The sequence below is a fragment of the Oncorhynchus tshawytscha genome, linkage group LG01, assembly GCF_018296145.1.
Source record: "Oncorhynchus tshawytscha isolate Ot180627B linkage group LG01, Otsh_v2.0, whole genome shotgun sequence".
Lineage (NCBI taxonomy): Eukaryota > Metazoa > Chordata > Actinopteri > Salmoniformes > Salmonidae > Oncorhynchus > Oncorhynchus tshawytscha.
This window is the reverse complement of record NC_056429.1, coordinates 89,569,562-89,591,904: the sequence shown is the minus strand read 5'-3', so window position 1 is coordinate 89,591,904 and position 22,343 is coordinate 89,569,562. Positions and strand designations below refer to the sequence as shown.

Sequence of the window (22,343 nt, the reverse complement as noted above, 5' to 3'; positions counted from 1 at the left end):
AGCAGGTGACCTGGACTATTTCTTTAAAAAAAAATATATATATATATATATATATATCTACTGTATAATAAATGTATTAGACCTACTAGAACTGGTTTTAAACCCAATAAATAACATACTATGCTGCTTACCATAACATGCTTAGTTAGCATAGTATAGCTGTTATGATCTGTTTCAGAGGATCTGTCTGACGCTGGCCATAAATACACTGATGGAATAATAATACCTTTATTTGGTCTTCTAACAAAATCTACATTTCAAAAAATTATAACTTTGTATGCATGCAACTAGCAAATAGCATCATGGAAATAGTTCATTAAACGTATGCTACTACAGGCCTGAGTCAATGGGGCATCTGTCATTGTTTCGATACCCCACTGTGATCTAGAGCTCTAAACCGAGTAAAATCCCAAAGATCAAACTAGCAAAAATTACAGACCAACCCATTGTTAAAACGGCTGTGCAATTGCATTAAAATTATATGAAAGGAATTCCATTCTCAAAGGAACATTCACATTTTTGTAATCAGCCTGCAGTAGTTTGACAGAACAAGAACGTAAACTACCTTCTTTCCTTGGTGTTGTCATTCCTATATGGCTATAAGGCTGCGGTCCTTGATAAGGGAAGGGCTTTCCAACCGGGATCCTGTTTGCAGTTAAAGTTTGCTTTGCCATGAGGGTGTCTTACAAATCACAGGCTCTCCATATACGGCTCTGGCACCGTGGCTTGGAATCAGGACAACAGTCCCATACATGGAGAGCCCTGCAGCTCACTTCGAAACCGGGGAGCCCTGTAACCTGCCTTCGAAGTCTCCCCCTGTCACCCCGAAGAACCTAATATGGATGACGGCTGGGTAAATGTCCAATGGAATACGTAGACATTCCCAATGGTGGGTAAGGGAAATAGGCCGAACGCGGTGAGTATATAAGGTTGGAAGTGCCACTGTAGCTCGATCCAGCAGCAGTTGTTTTCCGTGTTCTGAGCTTCATTTGAGACAGACAAGGTAAGAACCTGGAATCAACACAAACCTCAAAAGACTGGATCTACTATTTATGGATTAATTTCAATGGAAATACTCTTATTTGTTTTTATTTTACGTCTGCGGGACCAATTAATATTACACAAGATACTGATAGTGATGTCACAGGCTCTTCACCTGAAGAAATTACTAATGGAATTGTATAGGCTACAACATGGGGAAGGGTAGAACAACGATAAAATACACATTTTCCTTTCTATCAGATTATTTGGTAAACCCTTTTTGTAGAAGCCTAATAGACTTGCCTACCTTTATTTTGTGTTGTGAAATAAATTGGAGGAGTTTCATGGAGTTGAGAAAAAATAATTGCAGAGATCATTACACTCATAGAACAAATTAGTGTAGGCCTATAACATGGGTATACAATAAGGAAAATATGTCCAGTAGGCAATTCAGCGTGCGACAACATCAATTGGTGAATCTCTCGGGCTAGAAGATCGAGGGTTCGAGATCTTCTCCCTGCTTGTTTCATTACATTAGTGTCAAACAACAGTGCAGGTGCTTGACCCGTGAGCGCGTTCCTGTAAGACGAAGAGTCGCAAACTAGCGCGAGGACGCGCTCTTTGAAAGGAGGGAGTAGTGTAACGACCCTGGGTTTATAAGCGCGGATATCGACTTTGTCGCTTGACCATGCTTTTGCGGCACAGTCGATAGTGCGCTGGACTTCGGTCTAGAAGGTCGAGGGTTCGAGACCTGCTCCCTGCCTGTTTCATTACAATAATATCGACATAGTAGCATGAGTAAATGTTATGATTATCTAAACAAGTCCTGTGTGTTAGCTGTCATTTGTGGCTTGTACAATACATAATAAATTGGACATACAGTTTCGGTGTGCATCGTGCGCTATCTTGTTCTGTGATGTGTTACACAGCTCCGACGTGCGTGCGCCAAGCAGAAAAATTAACATACATTTTTACTTGTATTATTAAGAACCCAAGATGTGTGACGACGACGAGACTACTGCTCTTGTGTGCGACAACGGCTCCGGCCTTGTGAAGGCTGGCTTCGCCGGTGATGACGCACCCAGGGCTGTCTTCCCCTCCATCGTTGGTCGCCCTCGTCACCAGGTAAGATCTGCTCTCCAATGATGTTTGCAACAGCCCCCCCCCCCCTCACACTTAATGTTTTGACTGGGAATAGGCTACATCCCCATATAAACCAACGAGTCTCCTCTTTCCTCCAGGGTGTCATGGTCGGTATGGGTCAGAAGGACTCCTACGTAGGAGATGAAGCTCAGAGCAAGAGAGGTATCCTCACTCTGAAGTACCCCATCGAGCACGGTATCATTACTAACTGGGATGATATGGAGAAGATCTGGCATCACACCTTTTACAACGAGCTGCGTGTGGCCCCCGAGGAGCACCCCACCCTGCTCACTGAGGCCCCCCTGAACCCCAAGGCTAACCGTGAAAAGATGACCCAGATCATGTTTGAGACCTTCAACGTCCCCGCCATGTATGTTGCCATCCAGGCTGTGCTGTCCCTGTACGCCTCCGGTCGTACCACTGGTAAGGAATGCAGAGTTTACGCATCTAAATAATTAACCTGAAACAACATATCGGCTACGTGTAGCCAACCATGTCTCTTTATTATGAGTTAATTCAGATGAATATTGACGTTTTGGTTTATGTTCAAGGTATTGTGCTGGACTCCGGTGATGGTGTGACCCACAACGTGCCCATCTATGAGGGTTATGCCCTTCCCCACGCCATCATGCGTCTGGATCTGGCTGGTCGCGATCTGACTGACTACCTCATGAAGATCCTCACTGAGCGTGGCTACTCCTTCGTCACAACTGGTGAGATTTCGTTTGCCTTGTTTTACTAACCATGAGAATGCCATGCGTAATCTGTCAAATGAGAAAAGACGCACAAGACGTTCGCATTTGGCTGTGCATAATTGCAATAATTTGTTCCATTTTCTGAGCAAAAATACTTCTTCATTACAGCCGAGCGTGAGATCGTGCGTGACATCAAGGAGAAGCTGTGCTATGTGGCTCTTGACTTCGAGAACGAGATGGCCACTGCCGCTTCCTCCTCCTCCCTGGAGAAGAGCTACGAGCTTCCCGATGGTCAGGTCATCACCATCGGTAACGAGCGTTTCCGTTGCCCAGAGACCCTCTTCCAGCCTTCCTTTATTGGTACGTAATCATCGTATAACGAGTAGGGGTAATATATATGCCTGCTATGTTGGTCGAATTAAAGAGTTTGTGTTTCTAATATGATATGATCTGAACAGGTATGGAGTCTGCCGGTATTCACGAGACCGCCTATAACAGCATCATGAAGTGCGACATTGACATTCGTAAGGACCTGTACGCCAACAACGTGCTGTCTGGCGGTACCACCATGTACCCTGGTATTGCTGACCGTATGCAGAAGGAGATCACTGCCCTGGCCCCCAGCACCATGAAAATCAAGGTAATTATATAATCGACAACCCAATGACAATATTCTGACATTTAAAATAACTTTTTGGAAAAATAAAATAGATCTCAACAATACAATATTAATATGTAATGCCTTTCAAATCTAATACTCAACTTCATTCTCTATAGATCATCGCCCCCCCTGAGCGTAAATACTCCGTCTGGATCGGTGGCTCCATCCTGGCTTCCCTGTCCACTTTCCAGGCCATGTGGATCACCAAGCAGGAATACGACGAGGCAGGCCCCAGCATTGTCCACCGCAAGTGCTTCTAAACCTATCATCGTCTCCAGTGTCTGCTTTCTCTGGATCGCGAAGAGAAACAACATGTTGTTACTGGACTTTTTTTGCCACGCTTTTATTTTGTAACCATGTTACCTGGGGAGAAAATCTGCAAATGTCAACCAACATCAACAAGAACGAAACATGCCATGTTATTATTCAACATGTGAACGTGAATGTACATAAATACTAAGTTATTAAAGTCCATTATTTGGTATTTTCATACATTTCTGTTTTGTAATCAACAGCCTATGTTAGAAAAGACATACCATGATCATCATGCAATGAACCAATAGGCTTGCCTACTCGTGCTCATGCACAGGTAGACTTCATGGCAAATTTAGGATTTTCATTCTGAATGCAATGGCACTGTGAGATAATAGGCTATTGGAAATACCAAGGTCAACCACATTAATTGTTATCAAATTTCACACATTCGGACGTTTGCGCACGCGATAAAACTGCACGCAAACTGACTTGCGTGGAGTCTTAAGACTCTTGATTTGGCTTGGAGAGTGAAAGGTGACTCTCGGCTATTCCTTCGCTTGAATGTGCTATGCTTGCTCCTTCCCGGGTATTTTAAACTTCGCAGCAACACAGATTTGATACTAATCTCATATTCCAAGGACATATTCTTCATTTAGAATACATGGGCAAATAATTGAACACAGTTTTAGAGCAAATCTTTCACACGTTTCAAACTCTTCAAAGCGCCCGACCCATCCATCCTTTTGAAAAGACAGGTAGGCCTATCCACGATTTTGACCAAACATTGCTCTAGCTATCTAGCACACTGATTGCAGGTTACTAATCAGTTGCTCATATTAGCGCTGGAGCAAAACCCTGCGCACCAGCACTCCGAGAGTAGAGCTACTCAGCGCATTCTGCAGACATTCATTTTAGCCACAACATTCCTGTATTCTAGGCAACATTTACCACCTATTTAAAAGCATCTGATCAGACTCATGTTATACCATGTTTCATTTGGTCTGTGCATTCTCACCCTATTCTCATATATTCGGCCACCTGTTGGGAGGAAATGGCATTCTAAATGGATCTCAACTCCGGGCGGGGCTTAGACGTAGCAAGCCTATGATTACAGCACACGAAACACCATCTGTTGTGTTTTGCTTCCGTGAAATCCGAGCCAGTAACTCTATATGCTGTAAGTATAATACATTAGAATGTTCAAACCTACGATTTGCAATACAGTTTCAGACATTCTATAGTTCTGTGCAGAATTAAATCGCATAGGCTACAGCGTGCATAATCTAGTTATCTTGCACATTTTGCATTCGTTGCAGTGTAAGCTACATTACCTACATTATATAGTCGTTTTATTTTCCTACTTAGTGTATTCTGACAATAGAATATGGAGATTGATATGCTATTATCAGTTTAATTTTCCAATAATAATCATGTCATACCAGTTTAATAATTAATTACATAGTGAATGCAATGCAATAACGATTACATTACAACACGCTTTATGGCTAATTGGCTAGAGCTTCAAATAAGAATTAATGATAAAAAACACCAATTTCTCTACACTGAAAATATTATGGCATAAAATCTAGAAGAGTCGTTTGAAGAACGTCCTCTGTATGACGACGTTTTTTAAGAGGGCGGCGCATTAACGGGTGCGTCAATTTTGCATCACACAGCTGTTCAGCCATTGGCGTCTTCTCTCTAGGATTCGTACTACACCCCCTATGTTTTGGTTTAAATGTCTGGCGCGGGATGAGTAGGCTAGGTATAGTCTGGTATTGCTCGCTACTCTGTAACAGTTTTACATTGTAACAAGACAGGAATTAATTCAAACACATTTTCTTTTTGTTAAGGGTCTAACAAACGGGAATTAAGAATGGTTACAAAGAGGATCCGAACGGAGTATATGAAGAGATTCAAGGACCCGGAATGGGAAACCTACGTCAAGTGTTATGAGGAGATGATAAAGTACAGACTGACGAGAAGGCTTTTGGAACAAACTCATAATCCGTGGTTTTGGAACAATGACAGTGACTCGGAATCCAGCTGGTCCACTCCTCAAAATAATAAAGTTGAGCCATTGGTCCTAAAAGAAGATTCACAACGACAATGTGCGAGAAAGATTCCACCTAAAGAACCATTGGAACAGAAGATCCCCATTTCAGAAGAACTGCAAGAAGTTGCAACTCCGGAGAACCCGCCACCCATTGGTAAACATGTTTAAGGTCAATGTTTACAGTTTTATTATCAACTATTTAAATGTTTGTTCATTATACATATATCCTCAGTAATTTTCTTACAATGTCTTGCACAATTTCACCTATATATTTGAGATGTTTATGCAGATGGGAATTAGCTGTTAGCTAAATCTAGTAGCTAACAGCTACCAAAGACTCGTGTTTTTGTTGTACATGGTCTCTGCCTGGTCAAATAATGTTAAAATAAAATAAATAAATAATGAAACAATAGGACTCTCATACTGATAAGTTAACATGGAAAGATAAAAAATATTTATTTCACACTGTTAACTGTTTCTTCCTACAACACTTGCACATATTAAAAACTAAGGTATACTAAAACAATTATTGAACTCATGAGTATTCCTCATCCCTTCCTAGATGTACAGGGTGCTGTGGGCGTAGGCTGTGGAGAGACAGAGGAAGAGAAGCTGAGACAAGGATTAATTGCCCCTGAGTCAGGGAAGAAGCCAGAGGCCCAAACTAAAACCAAACAGTCCAGAAAGCCCCCCAGGGCATGGAGCCAGCTACGGAAGCCCAAAGAGACTGACAAGAAAAACAGGCACCCATTTGCCCTGTATGGAGGGGGTGATAAGCCAGCTGAGATGGCTAGGAAGAAGACTCACAATGTGGGTCCAGCTGCATCAACCAAGGAGGTGATTACTCACAGCCAAAGCAAATTCCAAAAGGTCTGTCAAGTGTTTAAGTGTAGTAGGTCAATGGGGTGGTTTGTCAGACCCAGATTAAGCCTAGTCCAGACCTAAAAGGAATGTTCAATGGAGAATCTCCAGTAACTGGCCCATAGTATTCCTTTACTTCATTTCACTAACTCTTGTGGTCCTCAGATCCACCAGTCTGCATTACGGGCCAAAACCAGACGGGAGGTTGAGAAGCAGGTGCAGAAAATGGACAAGTGGAGAGTGCGGTCTGCAGAGCTGGAGAAAGTGACCATAACCAAACCTGACTTTGACCCCTGGATGACAGAGTACATGCGCTGCTTTTCTGCCAGGTCCTGATAGATATAGAGTGCAATACTTTTGATTAACATAGGACGGGGAATATGGTATTTGAAATCAAATAGAAAACATAAAGAATTATTTTGTTTCCAAAGTTTGCATTCACCATGCTTTTCTCACAGCTTTTAAAACTTTTTAATGTTCATACAGTACAGTCGTGGCCAAAAGTTGAGAATGACACAAATATTAATTTTCAAAGTCTGCTGCCTCAGTTTGTATGATGGCAATTTGCATATACTCCAGAATGTTATGAAGAGAGATCAGATGAATTGCAATTAATTGCAATGTCCCTCTTTGCCATGCAAATGAACTGAATCCCCAGAAAACATGTCCACTGCATTTCAGCCCTGCCACAAAAGGACCAGCTGACATCATGTCAGTAATTCTCTCATTAACACAGGTGTGAGTTTTGACAAGGACAAGGCTGGAGATGACTCTGTCATGCTGATTGAGTTCAAATAACAGACTGGAAGCTTCAAAAGGAGGGTGGTGCTTGGAATCATTGTTCTTCCTCTGTCAATCATGGTTACCTGCAAGGAAACACGTGCCATCATCATTGCTTTGCACAAAAAGGGCTTCACAGGCAAGGATATTGCTGGCAGTAAGATTGCACCTAAATCAACCATTTATCGAATCATCAAGAACTTCAAGGAGAGCGGTTCAATTGTTGTGAAGAAGGCTTCAGTGCGCCCAAGAAAGTCCAGCAAGCTCCAGGACCGTCTCCTAAAGTTGATTCAGCTGTGGGATCGGGGCACCACCAGTACAGAGCTTGCTCAGGAATGGCAGCAGGCAGGTGTGAGTGCAACTGCACACACAGTGAGGCGAAGACTTTTGGAGGATGGCCTGGTGTCAAGGGCAGCAAAGAAGCCACTTCTCTCCAGGAAAAACATCAGGGACAGACTGATATTCTGCAAAAGTTACAGGGATTGGACTGCTGAGGACTGGGGTGAAGTAATTTTCTCTGTTGAATCCCCTTTCCGATTGTTTGGGGCATCCGGAAAAAAGCTTGTCCTGAGAAGACAAGGCGCTACCATCAGTTCTGTGTCATGCCAACAGTAAAGCATCCTGAGACCATTCATGTGGGGTTGCTTCTCAGCCTGTCCCTGATGTTTTTCCTGGAGAGAAGTGGCTTCTTTGCTGCCCTTCTTGACACCAGGCCATCCTCCAAAAGTGGGCTCACTCACAATTTTGCCTAAGAACACAGCCATGAATAAAGAATGGTACCAACACATCCTCCGAGAGCAACTTCTCCCAACCATCCAGGAACAGTTTGGTGACGAAAAATTCCTTTTCCAGCATGATGGAGCACCTTGCCATAAGGCAACAGTGATAACTAAGTGGCTCGGGGAACAAAACATTGATATTTTGGGTCCATGGCCAGGAAACTCCCCAGACCTGAATCCCATTGAGAACTTGTGGTCAATCCTCAAGAGGCGGGTGGACAAACAAAACCCCACAAATTCTGACAAGCTTCAAGCATTGATTATGCAAGAAAGCGCTGCCATCAGTCAGGATATGGCCCAGAAGTTTATTGACAGCATGCCAGGGCGGATTGCAGAGGTCTTGAAAAACAAGGGTCAACACTGCAAATATTGACTCTTTGCATCAACTTCATGTAATTGTCAATAAAAGCCTTTGACACTTATGAAATGCTTGTAGTAACATATTAACACATTACAAAATATCTAAAGGCACTGAAGCAGCAAACTTTGTGAAAATTAATATTTGTATCATTCTCAAAACTTTTGGCCACGACTGTACACACCTACTCCTTCCAGGGTTTTTCTTTATCTTTACTATTTTCTACATTGTAGAATAATAGTGAAGACTTCAAAACTGAAATAACACACATGGAATCATGTAGTAACCAAAAAAGTGTAAAACAAATCAAAATATATTTTATATTTGAGATTCTTCAAAGTAGTCACAAGTTGCATTGACAGCTTTGCATTCTCTCAACCAGCTTCATGAGGGAGTTACCAGGAAGGCATTTAAATTAACAGGTGTACCTTCTTAAAAGGTCATTTGTGTAATTTTTTTCCTTCTTAATGTGTTTGAGCCAATCAGTTGTGTTGTGACTAGTTAGGGTTGGTATACAGAAGATAGCCCTATTTGGTAAAAGACCAAGTCCATATTATATCAAAAACAGATAAAATAAGCAAAGAGAAACGACAGTCCATCATTACTTTAACACATGAAGGTCAGTCAATGGTTTCTTCCAAGTGCAATTGCAAAAACCATCAAGCGCTATGATGAAACTGGCTCTCACGTGGACTGCCACAGGATAGGAAGACCCAGAATTACCTCTGCTGCAGAGGATAAGTTCATTAGAGTTACCAGCCTCAGAAATTGCAACCCAAATAAATGCTTCCCAGAATTCAAGTAAGACATCAACATCATGTGGTCAGAGGAGAATGCATGAATCAGGCCTACATGGTCAAATTGCTGCAAAGAAACCACTACTAAAGGACACCAATAAGAAGAGACTTGTTTTGGCCAAGAAACACGAGCAATGGACATTAGACTGGTGGAAATCTGTCCATAGGTCTGAGTCCAAATTTGAGATTTTTGGTTCCAACCGCTGTGTCTTTGTGAGACACAGTGTAGGTGAATGGATGATTTCCGCATGTGTGGTTCCCACCGTGAAGAATGGAGGAGGAGGTGTGATGGTGCTTTGCTGGTGACACTGCCAGTGATTTATTTAGAATTCAAGGCACACTTAACCAGCATGGCTACCACAGCATTCTGCAGCAATACGCCATCCCATGTGATGTGGCCTTAGTGGGACTATCATTTGTTTTTCAACAGGACAATGACCCAACACACCTCCAGGCTGTGTAAGGGCTATTTGACCAGGAAGGAGAGTGATAGAATGCTGCATCAGATTACCTGGCCTCCACAATCACCTGACTTCAATCCAATTGAGATGGTTTGGGATGAGTTGGACCGCAGAGTTATGGAAAAGCAGCCAACAAGTGCTCAGCATATGTGGGAACTCCTTCAAGATGGTTGGAAAGCATTCCAGCTTTGCATACTCTTGGCAAATGGTGGCTACTTTGAAGAATCTGAAATATAAAATATATTTTTATTTGTTTAAAACATTTTGGGTTACTACATGATTCCATATGTGTTATTTCATAGTTTTGATGTCTTTACTATTATTCTAGAATGTAGAAAATAATAAAAATAAAGAAAAACCCTTGATGAGTAGATGTGTCCAAACTTTTGACTGGTACTGTAAAGTATTGCATCCAAATCATGCATTAACTTAATTGAAGTTTCACAACGGTCATGCAGAAAATCCTCTGAAGGATGGAATTGTTTATCTTGCAGTAACAATGTGCAGTAAATAGTCCTCCGTTTGTGAAATCCCAATATCACCGTCCAAAGGTATTTATACACAGAATGACACTCGATAGTCCTGGTCTCAGCTTATTGCACCGCCAGGCCCCATCCCCCAGCCAAGGGTTACTCTCAGGAGGCATTAGGCTTAGGCGGTATACCGGGTTATTTTGAAATACAGACAGTATAATTTTCAAAACCATCTAGCAGAGGGCACGTGCTACGTTACTGCTTATAACTAACTAAAAGTTAACTAACGTGCCAAATAAATTATTTCCAGCTCAGGACTCCAGCTATGCATTTGGTTTGCTGACCTGCAAGATCACTCTTATTGGTTACAACTGAAACAATCAATTCCCTCCTGTATCAAGATCCCTGCTGCCTAAATTAGCTTTTTGCCTTCTTTTTTAAGTTTGGAAAGAAATAGCGCTCCTTGTGTGCACTGCAAGTAATACCGTATACCCCAGTATGGTACAGGAACCGTGTGAAGGTATGAAAATCTGGACACAGCATAGATGTCATTGATAAACCTCTCCCAAAAGTGACCTCAATAGCACATTGACCTCAGTGACAATGTTCTGTACATACTGTAGATAATGAAGGTCAAAATGTAGTGTATGTGGATGTTCTCATGGTCAAATCTATTTTTTGGGGTGGTTCAGTATTATGTTATGGTCTTCTGTTGTCATATATTCATTTTATTTGTCAGTATTATGTTTTAACACCACAGGTTTTATTGTAAAAGACCATAAGACAACGTTTAGAACTAATTTGGATTAAATAATGTGCAATAAATAGAAGCAATAAGTTGTAAATAACTAATATTATGTTTCAAATAGCTACAACAGGGTCAATGCTTTCGATTACAGTGATCATAACCACAGGATGCATGAAATGTAATAATCTACCAGCACCGGATAACAATTGATTCACTGATATCTGTGTGAGTAAGCTGCAGTACACAAAATGTCCATGTTGTGAAGTATAGAACAATACAATTTGCTGTAGCCATTACATGGAGGTCTTGATTTACTCAAAGCTTTTGGACATCTTCCTGTCAGTATAATGACCTGTCGGTGCTGAAGTGAATATGTTTATGCGAGGCTACATTACTTGGAATAAAGCCAGTAGGACTAGTGAGTCTAGATCACAGACAACCTGTAAGGAGGGAGCTCATGTCCAGCTCCAACAGATTCAAAATCTCACCACTATTTTCTTGTTTAAGTGTTATTTTGTATGTTCAAACTTAAATGTTTACGCTTTTACACATTTAATGGTACTGATACTGAGATCAGATTGCATTTTGATATTGTGTGCTATGCTTAAAATAATGAATAAACTACTTTTTTTACTGAAATGTGTGACTTGGAAAACATCCACCAGAAAATATTTATTACAGTAATGAGATTGAAAGGCATATTTCACCTGGATACTCAACAATTCGTCAGCACAACCACAAATATGCCTCAAATTATATCTAATGTTGGAATGTCAATTAACAAAAATATGGACAATGCCATCCATTACTATGCTCATATGTTACATTAAGGGGACAAGAGGGAAGGTGGGGAGAGGACATACCATCATGTAGTAGTGATGTGCATTTTCTGTACTGTAACTGTCAGTGCCTTCTCTCATGATGAACGTCATCATCTTCAAAAAACTGTAGTAGATCAGTCCTACCCTGGGGGGGGGGCAGTGGATTTACTGTCAGTCATCTCAACTCAATGGTGGCATTGCAGGTTGTCATTTCTGCAGTCACGTCGAGCCTGGAGAAGTGTTACATGTCTCGGGAACCATATTAATATATTGCGATCTTGCTCCAGCAAACGGTCAATCTAAGCAGAGGAATGACATTTTGGAGACTGCCATTTCTAACAGGGATCTGAAAAGTCCCGATCTGCATTGGGAAAAAGGTCATTGAATGAAATGACTGGCGTCAATATTAACTTTGGTGCAAGGTGTCAAAAGGTAAGTAGATCACCGTGCATTAGCTTCCTGTCTGTGAGCCAGCTTATCCACCTATTTTATAACTAAACATGCACAACTCCATAACTATACGATTACACAGATATTACTAATTAGACTGTTACTATAGTTTTATTAAATCAAATCAAATTTTATTGGTCACATACACATGGTTAGCAGATGTTAATGCGAGTGTAGTGAAATGCTTGTGCTTCTAGTTCCGACCATACAGTAATACTTAACAAGTAATCATAACAATTTCACAACTACCTTATACACACAAGTGTAAAGGAATGAATAAGAATATATAGATGAGCGATGGCCGAACGGCATAGGCAAGATGCAGTAGATGGTATAGAGTACAATATATACATATGAGATGAGTAATGTAGGGTATGTAAACATTATATAAAGTGGTATTGTTTAAAGTGACAATTGAAACATTTATTACATCCAATTTTTCCATTATTAAAATGGCTGAAGTTGAGTCAGTATGTTGGCAGCAGCCACTCAATGCTAGTGATGGCTGTTTAACAGTCTACTGGCCTTGAGACTGAAAAACAGCTTCTGTCTCTCGGTCCCAGCTTTGATGCACCTGTACTGACCTCGCCTTCTGGATGATAGCGGGGTGAACAGGCAATGGCTCGGGTGGTTGTTGTCCTTGATGATCTACACAGGTAGACTTACAATAACATTCTACCTGTAATTCATTACTATTACTAGTAAGTGTTATTACACAGGTAGAATGTTACTATAGTATTTGGTGTTTTTGCACAGCTAGAATATTACTACAGTAATTAGTGTTATTACACAGGTAGAATATTACTACAGTAATTAGTGTTATTACACAGGTAGAATATTACTATAGGAAGTGTTATTATACAGGTAGAATATTACTATAGGACGTGTTATTACACAGGTAGAATATTACTATAGGAAGTGTTATTACACAGGTAGAATATTACTATAGGAAGTGTTATTATACAGGTAGAATATTACTATAGGAAGTGTTATTATACAGGTAGAATTTTACTATAGGAAGTGTTATTATACAGGTAGAATATTACTATAGGAAGTGTTATTATACAGGTAGAATATTACTATAGGAAGTGTTATTATACAGGTAGAATATTACTATAGGAAGTGTTATTATACAGGTAGAATATTACTATAGGAAGTGTTATTATACAGGTAGAATATTACTATAGGACGTGTTATTACACAGGTAGAATATTACTATAGGACGTGTTATTACACAGGTAGAATATTACTATAGGAAGTGTTATTACACAGGTAGAATATTACTATAGGAAGTGTTATTATACAGGTAGATTATTACACAGGTAGAATATTACTATAGGAAGTGTTATTATATAGGTAGAATATTACTATAGGAAGTGTTATTATACAGGTAGAATATTACTATAGGAAGTGTTATTATACAGGTAGAATTTTACTATAGTAATTAGTGTTACACAGGTAGACTTACTATAGTAATTACAGTTTTATTACAGGTAGAACATCAACTTCATTTTTAGTGTCACCAAGTATTTGAAATGGATATTACAGACACACGTAATAAAGTAAGAGGAATCGCCTTGTCACAATTTACACAATTTTGTTATACTTTATTTTAAAAAAAAGAGTAGCTATATTATTGAGAATACATTTTTAAAAGCATGAGTCATAACAATTAGGGAAAACAACTAATAATATCAACACAAAGAACATGACAACAGGTCGATGAAACCAGCAGGCGTGAGACAGTGCTGATTGATAATTCTCACTGTAACATGACAAACAACAGGTCGATGAAACCAGCAGGCGTGAGACAGTGCCGACTGACAATTCTCACTGTAACATGACAAACAGGTCGATGAAACCAGCAGGCGTGAGACAGTGCTGATTGATAATTCTCACTGTAACATGACAAACAGGTTGATGAAACCAGCAGGCGTGAGACAGTGCTGATTGATAATTCTCACTGTAACATGACAAACAACAGGTCGATGAAACCAGCAGGCGTGAGACAGTGCTGATTGATAATTCTCACTGTAACATGACAAACAGGTCGATGAAACCAGCAGGCGTGAGACAGTGCTGATTGATAATTCTCACTGTAACATGACAAACAACAGGTCGATGAAACCAGCAGGCGTGAGACAGTGCTGATTGATAATTCTCACTGTAACATGACAAACAACAGGTCGATGAAACCAGCAGGCGTGAGACAGTGCCGACTGACAATTCTCACTGTAACATGACAAACAACAGGTCGATGAAACCAGCAGGCGTGAGACAGTGCTGATTGATAATTCTCACTGTAACATGACAAACAACAGGTCAATGAAACCAGCAGGCGTGAGACAGTGCTGATTGATAATTCTCACTGTAACATGACAAACAACAGGTCGATGAAACCAGCAGGCGTGAGACAGTGCTGATTGATAATTCTCACTGTAACATGACAAACAGGTCGATGTAACCAGCAGGCATGAGACAGTGCTGATTGATAATTCTCACTGTAACATGACAAACAACAGGTCGATGAAACCAGCAGGCGTGAGACAGTGCTGATTGATAATTCTCACTGTAACATGACAAACAACAGGTCGATGAAACCAGCAGGCATGAGACAGTGCTGATTGATAATTCTCACTGTAACATGACAAACAGGTCGATGTAACCAGCAGGCATGAGACAGTGCTGATTGATAATTCTCACTGTAACATGACAAACAACAGGTCGATGAAACCAGCAGGCGTGAGACAGTGCTGATTGATAATTCTCACTGTAACATGACAAACAACAGGTCGATGAAACCAGCAGGCATGAGACAGTGCTGATTGATAATTCTCACTGTAACATGACAAACAACAGGTCAATGAAACCAGCAGGCATGAGACAGTGCTGATTGATAATTCTCACCGTAACATGACAAAGGAAAATGTGATGTCATAATTGATAGATTATTCTTCAGCTAATGAAATACTGTGATATTCAGTCCATAAAACATGCTTTGAGGTACTTAAATGATATATTCTTTATACAGATAGTACTGTACATAATGCAAGATGCTGTGGGTAGGGATAGGGCAGCAGTACAGGGGTGTAAGTAAAATTCCAGGGCCCGTAATCATTTAGTGTCTCTGATTAAGTGTGCTGATCGAGGATCAGGTCCCCTTGTCCATGTTGTCTTATTCATTATGATCTAAGAGGAAAAATAAATAATATCAGCACTCCGACTTAAAGACGCATTACGAATACAGCCTAGATGATTGAAGGGCTTGGTCCACTCTTAGAGGAGATTGGAACAGGGGCATCTCTGCCTGTGTCTGAGGGGTCCAGGAACAAGCTCAGCATTCCAGATTGGGGCCAAAAATCTGGGACTCTCTATGGATCACTGATGGAACATCCAGAAGTTGGGAAGTTAGAAAAAGGTCAGGGAAGAGTTGCTCCGCCACGATGTATCATGTTCCCTACATCTGTCATCTGAGTCTTCACCAACCTGCCTGGAAACAAGGACAGAGAGCTTTGAATCCAATACACACCCAGGCACACAGGTGAGTAGGGATCTTGTAGCCCCTTTATTAGCCCCTTTAGCCAATACACATCTGTGTCAATGTGCAATTAACAGAGTTACAACTGCGGGCTGGCAATACTGTCTGCAGACATTGTACCCCTCTATTTATGCCTGGCAGTTTTTGTGAAATACTACAACACCCAAATAAGGCACTTCAGAGACCCTTTACCCAACAGGAGTCAGGAGAATCTCGGGTTAAATATATATCTGCCCAGAGGGAACACTGTATCGACCCCAGTTGTGTGGAGCCGCATACAGACAGCTTCTTAGTAGGGAGGCTCGTCATTCTCATGACCTTTACCCTCCCCTATACCAAAAGAGGTGGAGTCGGTTTGGATGGCTATGGTTCTGTATCACCGACACATTAGCCACTTGGGAGCTGGAGGACCGAAATAGATAGATGGCTCCTCCCTCTGTGAGATACCTAAAAACAGCCCCCTGGCCTCAATCCAACTCTCCCCCATTACCACAGGAGGAGACACAGTACCATAAAGAGGCTCTAGACTTAGGGAGTTACATTTGGGATACAGACTTACACTTAGCCCTGAAGTAGTTTCCGAGATCACCTTGGAGCAACAGAAAATAAAACATTGCAAACTATTCAGGGTAACCATTTGGGAAGAACATGGATCAGCATTCTGGCGATGTTTTATTTTATTTGAGTACTGATCCCCATTTTAATGTACGGACAGATATAGAGAGGGGTTCATGAAGTAGTTAAGGGCTCGAACCCATCTCCGAGGCGGCATGTGATGAGCTTGAATTAACAGATGAAACTGACAACAATAATGGAGATGAAACTAGCAGTCTTTCAGCATTTGGTGAATTATGGACAAATCTTTAAAGCTCATGGATTTGCATCTCAAAATGCCCCATGCAATGAAACAGCCTCAACTGTGAAATGGAGAAGACTTTTGAATGGCCTCTTATATAACATGTGAAAAGCAACATCTACGATTACAACTTTATCTGTGCCTGCTATTTTGAGAGGCGGCAGTTTGGATGTCACTAAACTGAGCTATTAATTGAGTTACTAGTGTGATAACGCCAGGACCAGTCCCAGACCAGAATCCTTTGCAGTAGGCAGCAGTCTCTCACCTTGGATCTGGGCACACTGAGCTTGTTCACTAACAGCCACATTCCTGGGCACTCTCGGCCTGTCCCCTGCGAGGGGAGCGCAGCTGTCGCAGCGCCGCGTCTCCGTACTGGATCCCTGATCCCATCCGCTCCGGGTCCAACTCTCCTGGAAGAGAAGAGAGAGACAGAGAGAGATTCAAAGAGAGAGAGAGAGAGAGAGAGGAAGGTTGAAATAAATTCCCTGAGCTGAAACAGTTCAGCTGGTAAACTATGCTTTCATTGCTGTTGGTTAAGGTGAGAAGACACTGATAGCCGAGAGATACCCGACTCTATCTTGTTGAGAATTTTCCTAGCACACTGCACAAAGGCTTCCTCCACGTTCTCCCCTGTCAGAGCACTGGTCTCCAGAAACATCAGCTCTGAAACAGACAAGACAGCGGGACACAATATTAACATTGACTATCCTTGATGGATATGAAACCCAGTGCTCTATTCAATAAGTAAAGCTGAAGTGACACAGAATGCACAATGGATTAAAATCAAATCAAATGTTATTTGTCATGTGCTCCAAATACAGTGAAATGCTTACTTTACAAGCCCTTAACCAAAAATGCAGTTAAGAAAAATAAGTGTTAAGTAAAAACTAGATGAGTAAAAAAAAAAAAACTGTAAGTAACAAATAATTAAAGAGCAGCAGTAAATCAACAATAGCGAGGCTATATACAGGGGATACGGGTATAGAGCCAATGTGCGGGGGCACCGGTTACTCGAGGTAATATGTACATGCAGGCAGAGTTAAAGTGACTCTACCTGGAGCGGACATAAGCAGTGTTTACCATGAATACAGTCACTGATAATGCCTTTAAATTTCAATCACGCTGCAACACTGAACTTCTGTGATACGGATTGAATAGAGCCCTAAATCAGCATTTAGCTGTGGAGGACATGAAACTGCCAAGGTTCTGTGTGCACTAGTTCACACAGTGATGTCCTACAGTGACCTCTAGTGGGGCATGGAAAACACTCAAATTATGGTAATCGCTTCACCTTGGTGTCTGTGGAATTCCAAGATGTTCAGTTCTACAGCAGTGTCTAGAGGGTAGGAGCTACTTTTTTGGGTGATAAGTAACAAGCGTTTTAGAGGAGTGCTGATCTAGGATCAGCTTAGCTTTCTTGAACACAATGAATAAAATGACAGAGAAGACCTGCTCCTAAATCAGCACTCCCAGTCAGACCCTTGATACATACAGCCGTTGGATTTCAGTGTTAAGAGGGATCATCATTCATACTAAAACGCACCATTTTCCTGAGCAAAGCGAGATGCCTCCAGGAAGGTGACCTCCCTGTCTGCATCCAAGTCCTTCTTGTTACCACACAGGATGATGACAATGTTTTGGCTGGCCAGCATCCTGGCGTCTGTCAGCCAGTTGGTCAGGGCGTTGTAGGTTTCCCGGCTGAGGACGATGAGGTCAGATAGATAAAATAGATTGAGAGGACGAGAGCAGTGAAGACACAGATGAGATGGTTCTGTTTAAATGAATCAAATTTGACTTTAGAAAGGTTAGAGCGGCGTTTTCCAAAAAAAGATGACAGGAGCCAATGTGCTAACAATGAGTCATATATCTAAACTCAGAAAAAAATAAACGTCCCTTTTTCAGGACCCGATCTTTCAAAGATAATTCGTAAAAATCCAAATAACTTCACAGATCTTCATTGTAAAGGGTTTAAACACTGTTTCCCATGCTTGAACCATTAACAATTAATGACCTGTGGAACGGTCGTTAAGACACTAACAGCTTACAGACGGTAGGCAATTAATGTCACAGGTATGAAAACATAGGACACTAAAGAGGCCTTTCTACTGACTCTGAAAAACACAAGAAGAAAGATGCCCAGGGTCCCTGAGGACTGCAGATGTGGCCAGGGCAATATATTGCATTGTCCGTACTATGAGACGCCTAAGACAGCGCTACAGGGAGACAGGACGGACAGCTGATCATCCTCGCAGTGGCAGACCACGTGTAACAACACCTGCACAGGATCGGTACATCCGAATATTACACCTGCAGGACAGGTACAGGATGGCAACACCAGGAACGCACAATCCCTCCATCAGTGCTCAGACTGTCCTCAATAGGCTGAGCGAGGCTGGATTGAAGGTTTATAGGCCGGTTGTAAGGCAGGTCCTCACCAGACATCAGCGGCAACAACGGTCGCCTATAGGCACAAACCCACCGTCGCTGGACCAGACAGGACTGGCAAAAAGTGCTCTTCACTGACGAGTCGAGGTTGTCTCACCTGGGGTGTTGGTCGAATTCGTGTTTATTGTTGAAGGAATGAGCGTTACACTGAGGCCTGTACTCTGGAGCGGGATTGAGTTGGAAGTGGAGGGTCCGTCATGTTCTGGGGCGGTGTGACACAGCATCATCAGACTGAGCTTGTTGTCATTGCAGGCTAATCTCAACGCTGTGCGTTACAGGGAAGACATCCTCCTCCCTCATGTGGTACCCTTCCTGCAGGCTCATCCTGACATGACCCTTCAGCATGACAATGCCACCAGCCATACTGCTCGTTCTGTGCGGGATTTCCTGCAAGACAGGAATGTCAGTGTTCTGCCATGGCCAGCGAAGAGCCCGGATCTCAACCCCATTGAGCACGTCTGGAACCTGTTGGATCAGAGGGTGAGGACTTGGGCCATTTCCCCCTAGAAAAGTCTGGGAACTTGTAGGTGCCTTGGTAGAAGAGTGGGGTAACATCTCACAGCAAGAACTGACAAATCAGGTGCAGTCCACGAGGAGGAGATGCACTGCAGTACTTAATGCAGTTGGTGACCACACCAGATACTGACTGTTACTTTTGATTTTGACCCCATCCCTTTGTTCAGGGACACATTATTCCATTTATTTTAGTCACATGTCTGTGGAACTTGTTCAGTTTATGTCTCAGTTGTTGAATCTTGTTATGTTCATACAAATGAAATTTGCTGAAAATAAACGCAGTTGACAGTGAGAGGATGTTTCTTTTTAGCTGAGTTTAGGTCCCCTAGAGTCATGCTCATGTACTAAATTCAATATTTGTGAGTCATGCTTATGTACTAAATTCAATGTCTTTTTAGAAACATTTGTTCTTTATTCACAAAGATGGATGACAGCTCCAAAACAGTATACTCCTTGAAGGTAACCCATAATAAAGCATGTATTATTTCTCCTCTTACCTGGTGATGTCATACACAAGCAGCGCTCCTGCAGCGCCTCTGTAGTAACTTCGTGTCACAGATCTGGGAGAGAATAGCAATTGTAACATCACTTTGAAATACATCCTTGTACCAACTGGGACATTTTACACATCAGAACTGCATTTATTAAATTGACATTATCCATCTCCTACTCCAAATTTCGCTAGCTATACATAACAGCATTTAGTGCAGTCCTCCGAAGATGATCAGGTGCCATCCAAGTCACAAAACAAAATCCTACATGGTGCTCAGTAGTAGTGCTTCAGAATTTTAGCGGCACTCCACATTAGTAACTCCCCAACATCAGCATTTTAGCAGCGCTAAAATAAATAATGGCCATATCGGCCATTATTTATTCCATTACTGTTCTAAGGATCTGGCACCAGTTCTCTAATGGTCAGCTGGAGATGAAACGGTCCAATCTGGTTTGAATAAAATGTCTGATGCCCTTCCACAGTATGAGTAGGTATGTGAAATGCTGTCTTGTATCATACCTGAATCTCTCTTGTCCTGCAGTGTCCCAGATTTGGAGTTTGACATATTTGTTCCCCACGTTGATTATCTTGGAGCCAAACTCCACTCCAATGGTGTGATTTGAATCGTCTTTGACTGTGATTTAAATTAAATTGTTTCATGTTAATAATAGCACAACACACATAATTTGATCACAACAAATGTATTGATTCAAAGCTCTTTTAACCTTAAAGTGGAGCTTGTACCTAAAATACATGTTAACGCTAGCTAGATAGGAAGAACATGTCAGTACAATCCAGGCATTGGACAGGACTTACATCTCTTCTCAATAAACTGGTGAAGAAGACATGATTTTCCAGTTCCGGCATTCCCAATCACTAGGAATTTGAACAGGAAGTCTAGAAGAGGGAAAACAAACTTCATTTTTTATTCATTTTTCATATTCATTAGATCATGCATATTCATTAGGCTAGTTGGATAGCTAGCTAGTTAACATGTGTACACAAACAACGCATTTGCAATGCCAATCATCCAGCACCTGGTTTAATCAGCTTGCTACAATTTACGTTAGCTGAACTAACGCATTCTTTTTGCTTCATGTATAGCTAGCTACTTTTTCGCCGACATTTAACGTTAGTTTATTAACGTTAGCTACTGTCGCTCTCTGAAATGTAGAGGATTGTCTAGATAAGAAACCAATTAGTTAATGATGACATTTGACAGAGATGCAAGCTATCTAGCTAAAGCTATACCCCCATCAACGAGTAAACAGGAAACGCTAACGTTAGCTAGCTAGCATAGGCTATTTGTTTTGATAGAGACATAGCCATGACGTTACACCTGCTCCATCGTCGCCTCTGGATATCTATTGTAAATGCGACCTTACTGTACTAGTGAAGATTTCCTACCGTATGTCTCAGACATGGCCAGGGTTGTGTTTTGTTATCTAGTTAAAATAGTTATGTCCACTTGTTTTTCTTGAGGCAAAGCAGCTTCGAAATAAAAATAATAATTGAAGGAAAATCCCTAATGATATCCGTGAATCCTACTGGATTTTCACTCTCACTTCCCGTAGAACGCCTTTTCAAAGTAAAAGTAGCATCAATCAACATAAAAATATCTATATATTATAGCAACTACAGTTATTTTGAAAGACATTTAACTTAATGTATTACTATTTTAGAGGAATCGGATTAGGCTACTTTTGTATTACTTCTATTTCTAACACCCAGATCTATATTTTAAACTGGAATAGGTACATTTTATTCAGAAAATGTGTGTGCTTTATTCAACTATTATTATTGGTTTTAGATCTATTGTCTAGCTAGACATGTTGTTAGCATTTTGTCTTGATTAGAGCTAGCCTGGTCTCAGATCTGCTATCATTGTCAAGCCACACATGTTTGGCATGACAATGAGTGACAAAGCATCAGAATGACAGCCACGATCTTAAGTCTAGTTGGTCTGGATCTAGGGCTGGAGGCCAAGTATGTTGGTCTATATATTGATATACTAAAGACAAGTTAGATGTCTAGTTGGTATGATTGGTTTGATTTAGTTGATTTAGTTGGCCTAGACCTAAATATATAATGAACTTAGATATTTAGCTTGTCTAGTCTCGGTCTATGTTATAGTTAGATGTCTAGTTCAGCCTATCTATAATAAAGGATAGCTATT

General features: G+C 41.2%; 3 protein-coding genes across 7 annotated transcripts; 2 read left to right on the top strand and 1 right to left on the bottom strand.

The window, feature by feature from the left end:
* The first annotated feature begins 848 nt into the window (after positions 1 to 848).
* Positions 849 to 3,970, top strand: LOC112259792 (actin, alpha skeletal muscle 2-like). Its single transcript, XM_024434414.2, has 7 exons — positions 849 to 1,003; positions 1,970 to 2,106; positions 2,223 to 2,547; positions 2,676 to 2,837; positions 2,988 to 3,179; positions 3,278 to 3,459; positions 3,597 to 3,970. The coding sequence occupies exons 2-7, from the start codon at positions 1,978 to 1,980 to the stop codon at positions 3,738 to 3,740; spliced, it is 1,134 nt and encodes a 377-aa protein (XP_024290182.1). The 5' UTR covers positions 849 to 1,003; positions 1,970 to 1,977; the 3' UTR covers positions 3,741 to 3,970.
* Positions 3,971 to 4,056: 86 nt separating this feature from the next.
* Positions 4,057 to 7,237, top strand: ccsapb (centriole, cilia and spindle-associated protein b). Of its 3 annotated transcripts, none has more exons than XM_024434482.2 (4): positions 4,057 to 4,912; positions 5,589 to 5,945; positions 6,354 to 6,661; positions 6,818 to 7,237. In XM_024434482.2, exons 1-4 carry the CDS (start codon positions 4,723 to 4,725, stop codon positions 6,986 to 6,988), a joined length of 1,026 nt encoding a protein of 341 aa, XP_024290250.1. In that variant the 5' UTR covers positions 4,057 to 4,722; the 3' UTR covers positions 6,989 to 7,237. The 3 variants fall into 3 exon arrangements, with proteins under 3 accessions (XP_024290250.1, XP_024290259.1, XP_024290263.1); XM_024434491.2 differs by having other exon boundaries at positions 6,354 to 6,628; positions 6,818 to 7,235; XM_024434495.2 differs by lacking the exon at positions 4,057 to 4,912 and having other exon boundaries at positions 4,932 to 5,945.
* Positions 7,238 to 13,899: 6,662 nt separating this feature from the next.
* Positions 13,900 to 21,742, bottom strand: LOC112259889 (ras-related protein Rab-4A-like). 3 transcript variants are annotated; one of them, XM_024434612.2, is made up of 8 exons: positions 21,575 to 21,742; positions 20,984 to 21,064; positions 20,687 to 20,801; positions 20,172 to 20,234; positions 18,257 to 18,411; positions 17,281 to 17,376; positions 16,979 to 17,123; positions 13,900 to 15,809 (listed from the first exon to the last, which is right to left on the bottom strand). In XM_024434612.2, exons 1-7 carry the CDS (start codon positions 21,588 to 21,590, stop codon positions 17,008 to 17,010), a joined length of 642 nt encoding a protein of 213 aa, XP_024290380.1. In that variant the 5' UTR covers positions 21,591 to 21,742; the 3' UTR covers positions 13,900 to 15,809; positions 16,979 to 17,007. The 3 variants fall into 3 exon arrangements, with proteins under 3 accessions (XP_024290380.1, XP_024290349.1, XP_024290340.1); XM_024434581.2 differs by lacking the exon at positions 21,575 to 21,742 and adding an exon at positions 21,205 to 21,515 and having other exon boundaries at positions 13,900 to 15,508; XM_024434572.2 differs by lacking the exon at positions 21,575 to 21,742 and adding an exon at positions 21,205 to 21,510.
* Between the last annotated feature and the right edge of the window lie 601 nt (positions 21,743 to 22,343).

What these genes read in the sequence shown, in the direction of transcription:
- ccsapb (XM_024434482.2), top strand. Translation starts at nt 4,723, where the DNA reads ATGTTTCATTTGGTCTGTGCATTCTCACCCTATTCTCATATATTCGGC. An exon ending in AGCCAGTAACTCTATATGCT is followed by an intron (nt 4,913 to 5,588) that starts GTAAGTATAATA and finishes CTTTTTGTTAAG; the next exon opens with GGTCTAACAAACGGGAATTA. An exon ending in GGAGAACCCGCCACCCATTG is followed by an intron (nt 5,946 to 6,353) that starts GTAAACATGTTT and finishes ATCCCTTCCTAG; the next exon opens with ATGTACAGGGTGCTGTGGGC.
- LOC112259889 (XM_024434581.2), bottom strand. Translation starts at nt 21,265, where the DNA reads ATGAAGCAAAAAGAATGCGTTAGTTCAGCTAACGTAAATTGTAGCAAG. An exon ending in CCAGTTTATTGAGAAGAGAT is followed by an intron (nt 20,802 to 20,983) that starts GTAAGTCCTGTC and finishes TTTAAATCACAG; the next exon opens with TCAAAGACGATTCAAATCAC. An exon ending in TCTCAACAAGATAGAGTCGG is followed by an intron (nt 17,124 to 17,280) that starts GTATCTCTCGGC and finishes CTTCTCTTCCAG; the next exon opens with GAGAGTTGGACCCGGAGCGG.
- LOC112259792 (XM_024434414.2), top strand. Translation starts at nt 1,978, where the DNA reads ATGTGTGACGACGACGAGACTACTGCTCTTGTGTGCGACAACGGCTCC. An exon ending in CGCCTCCGGTCGTACCACTG is followed by an intron (nt 2,548 to 2,675) that starts GTAAGGAATGCA and finishes TTTATGTTCAAG; the next exon opens with GTATTGTGCTGGACTCCGGT. An exon ending in CTTCCAGCCTTCCTTTATTG is followed by an intron (nt 3,180 to 3,277) that starts GTACGTAATCAT and finishes TGATCTGAACAG; the next exon opens with GTATGGAGTCTGCCGGTATT.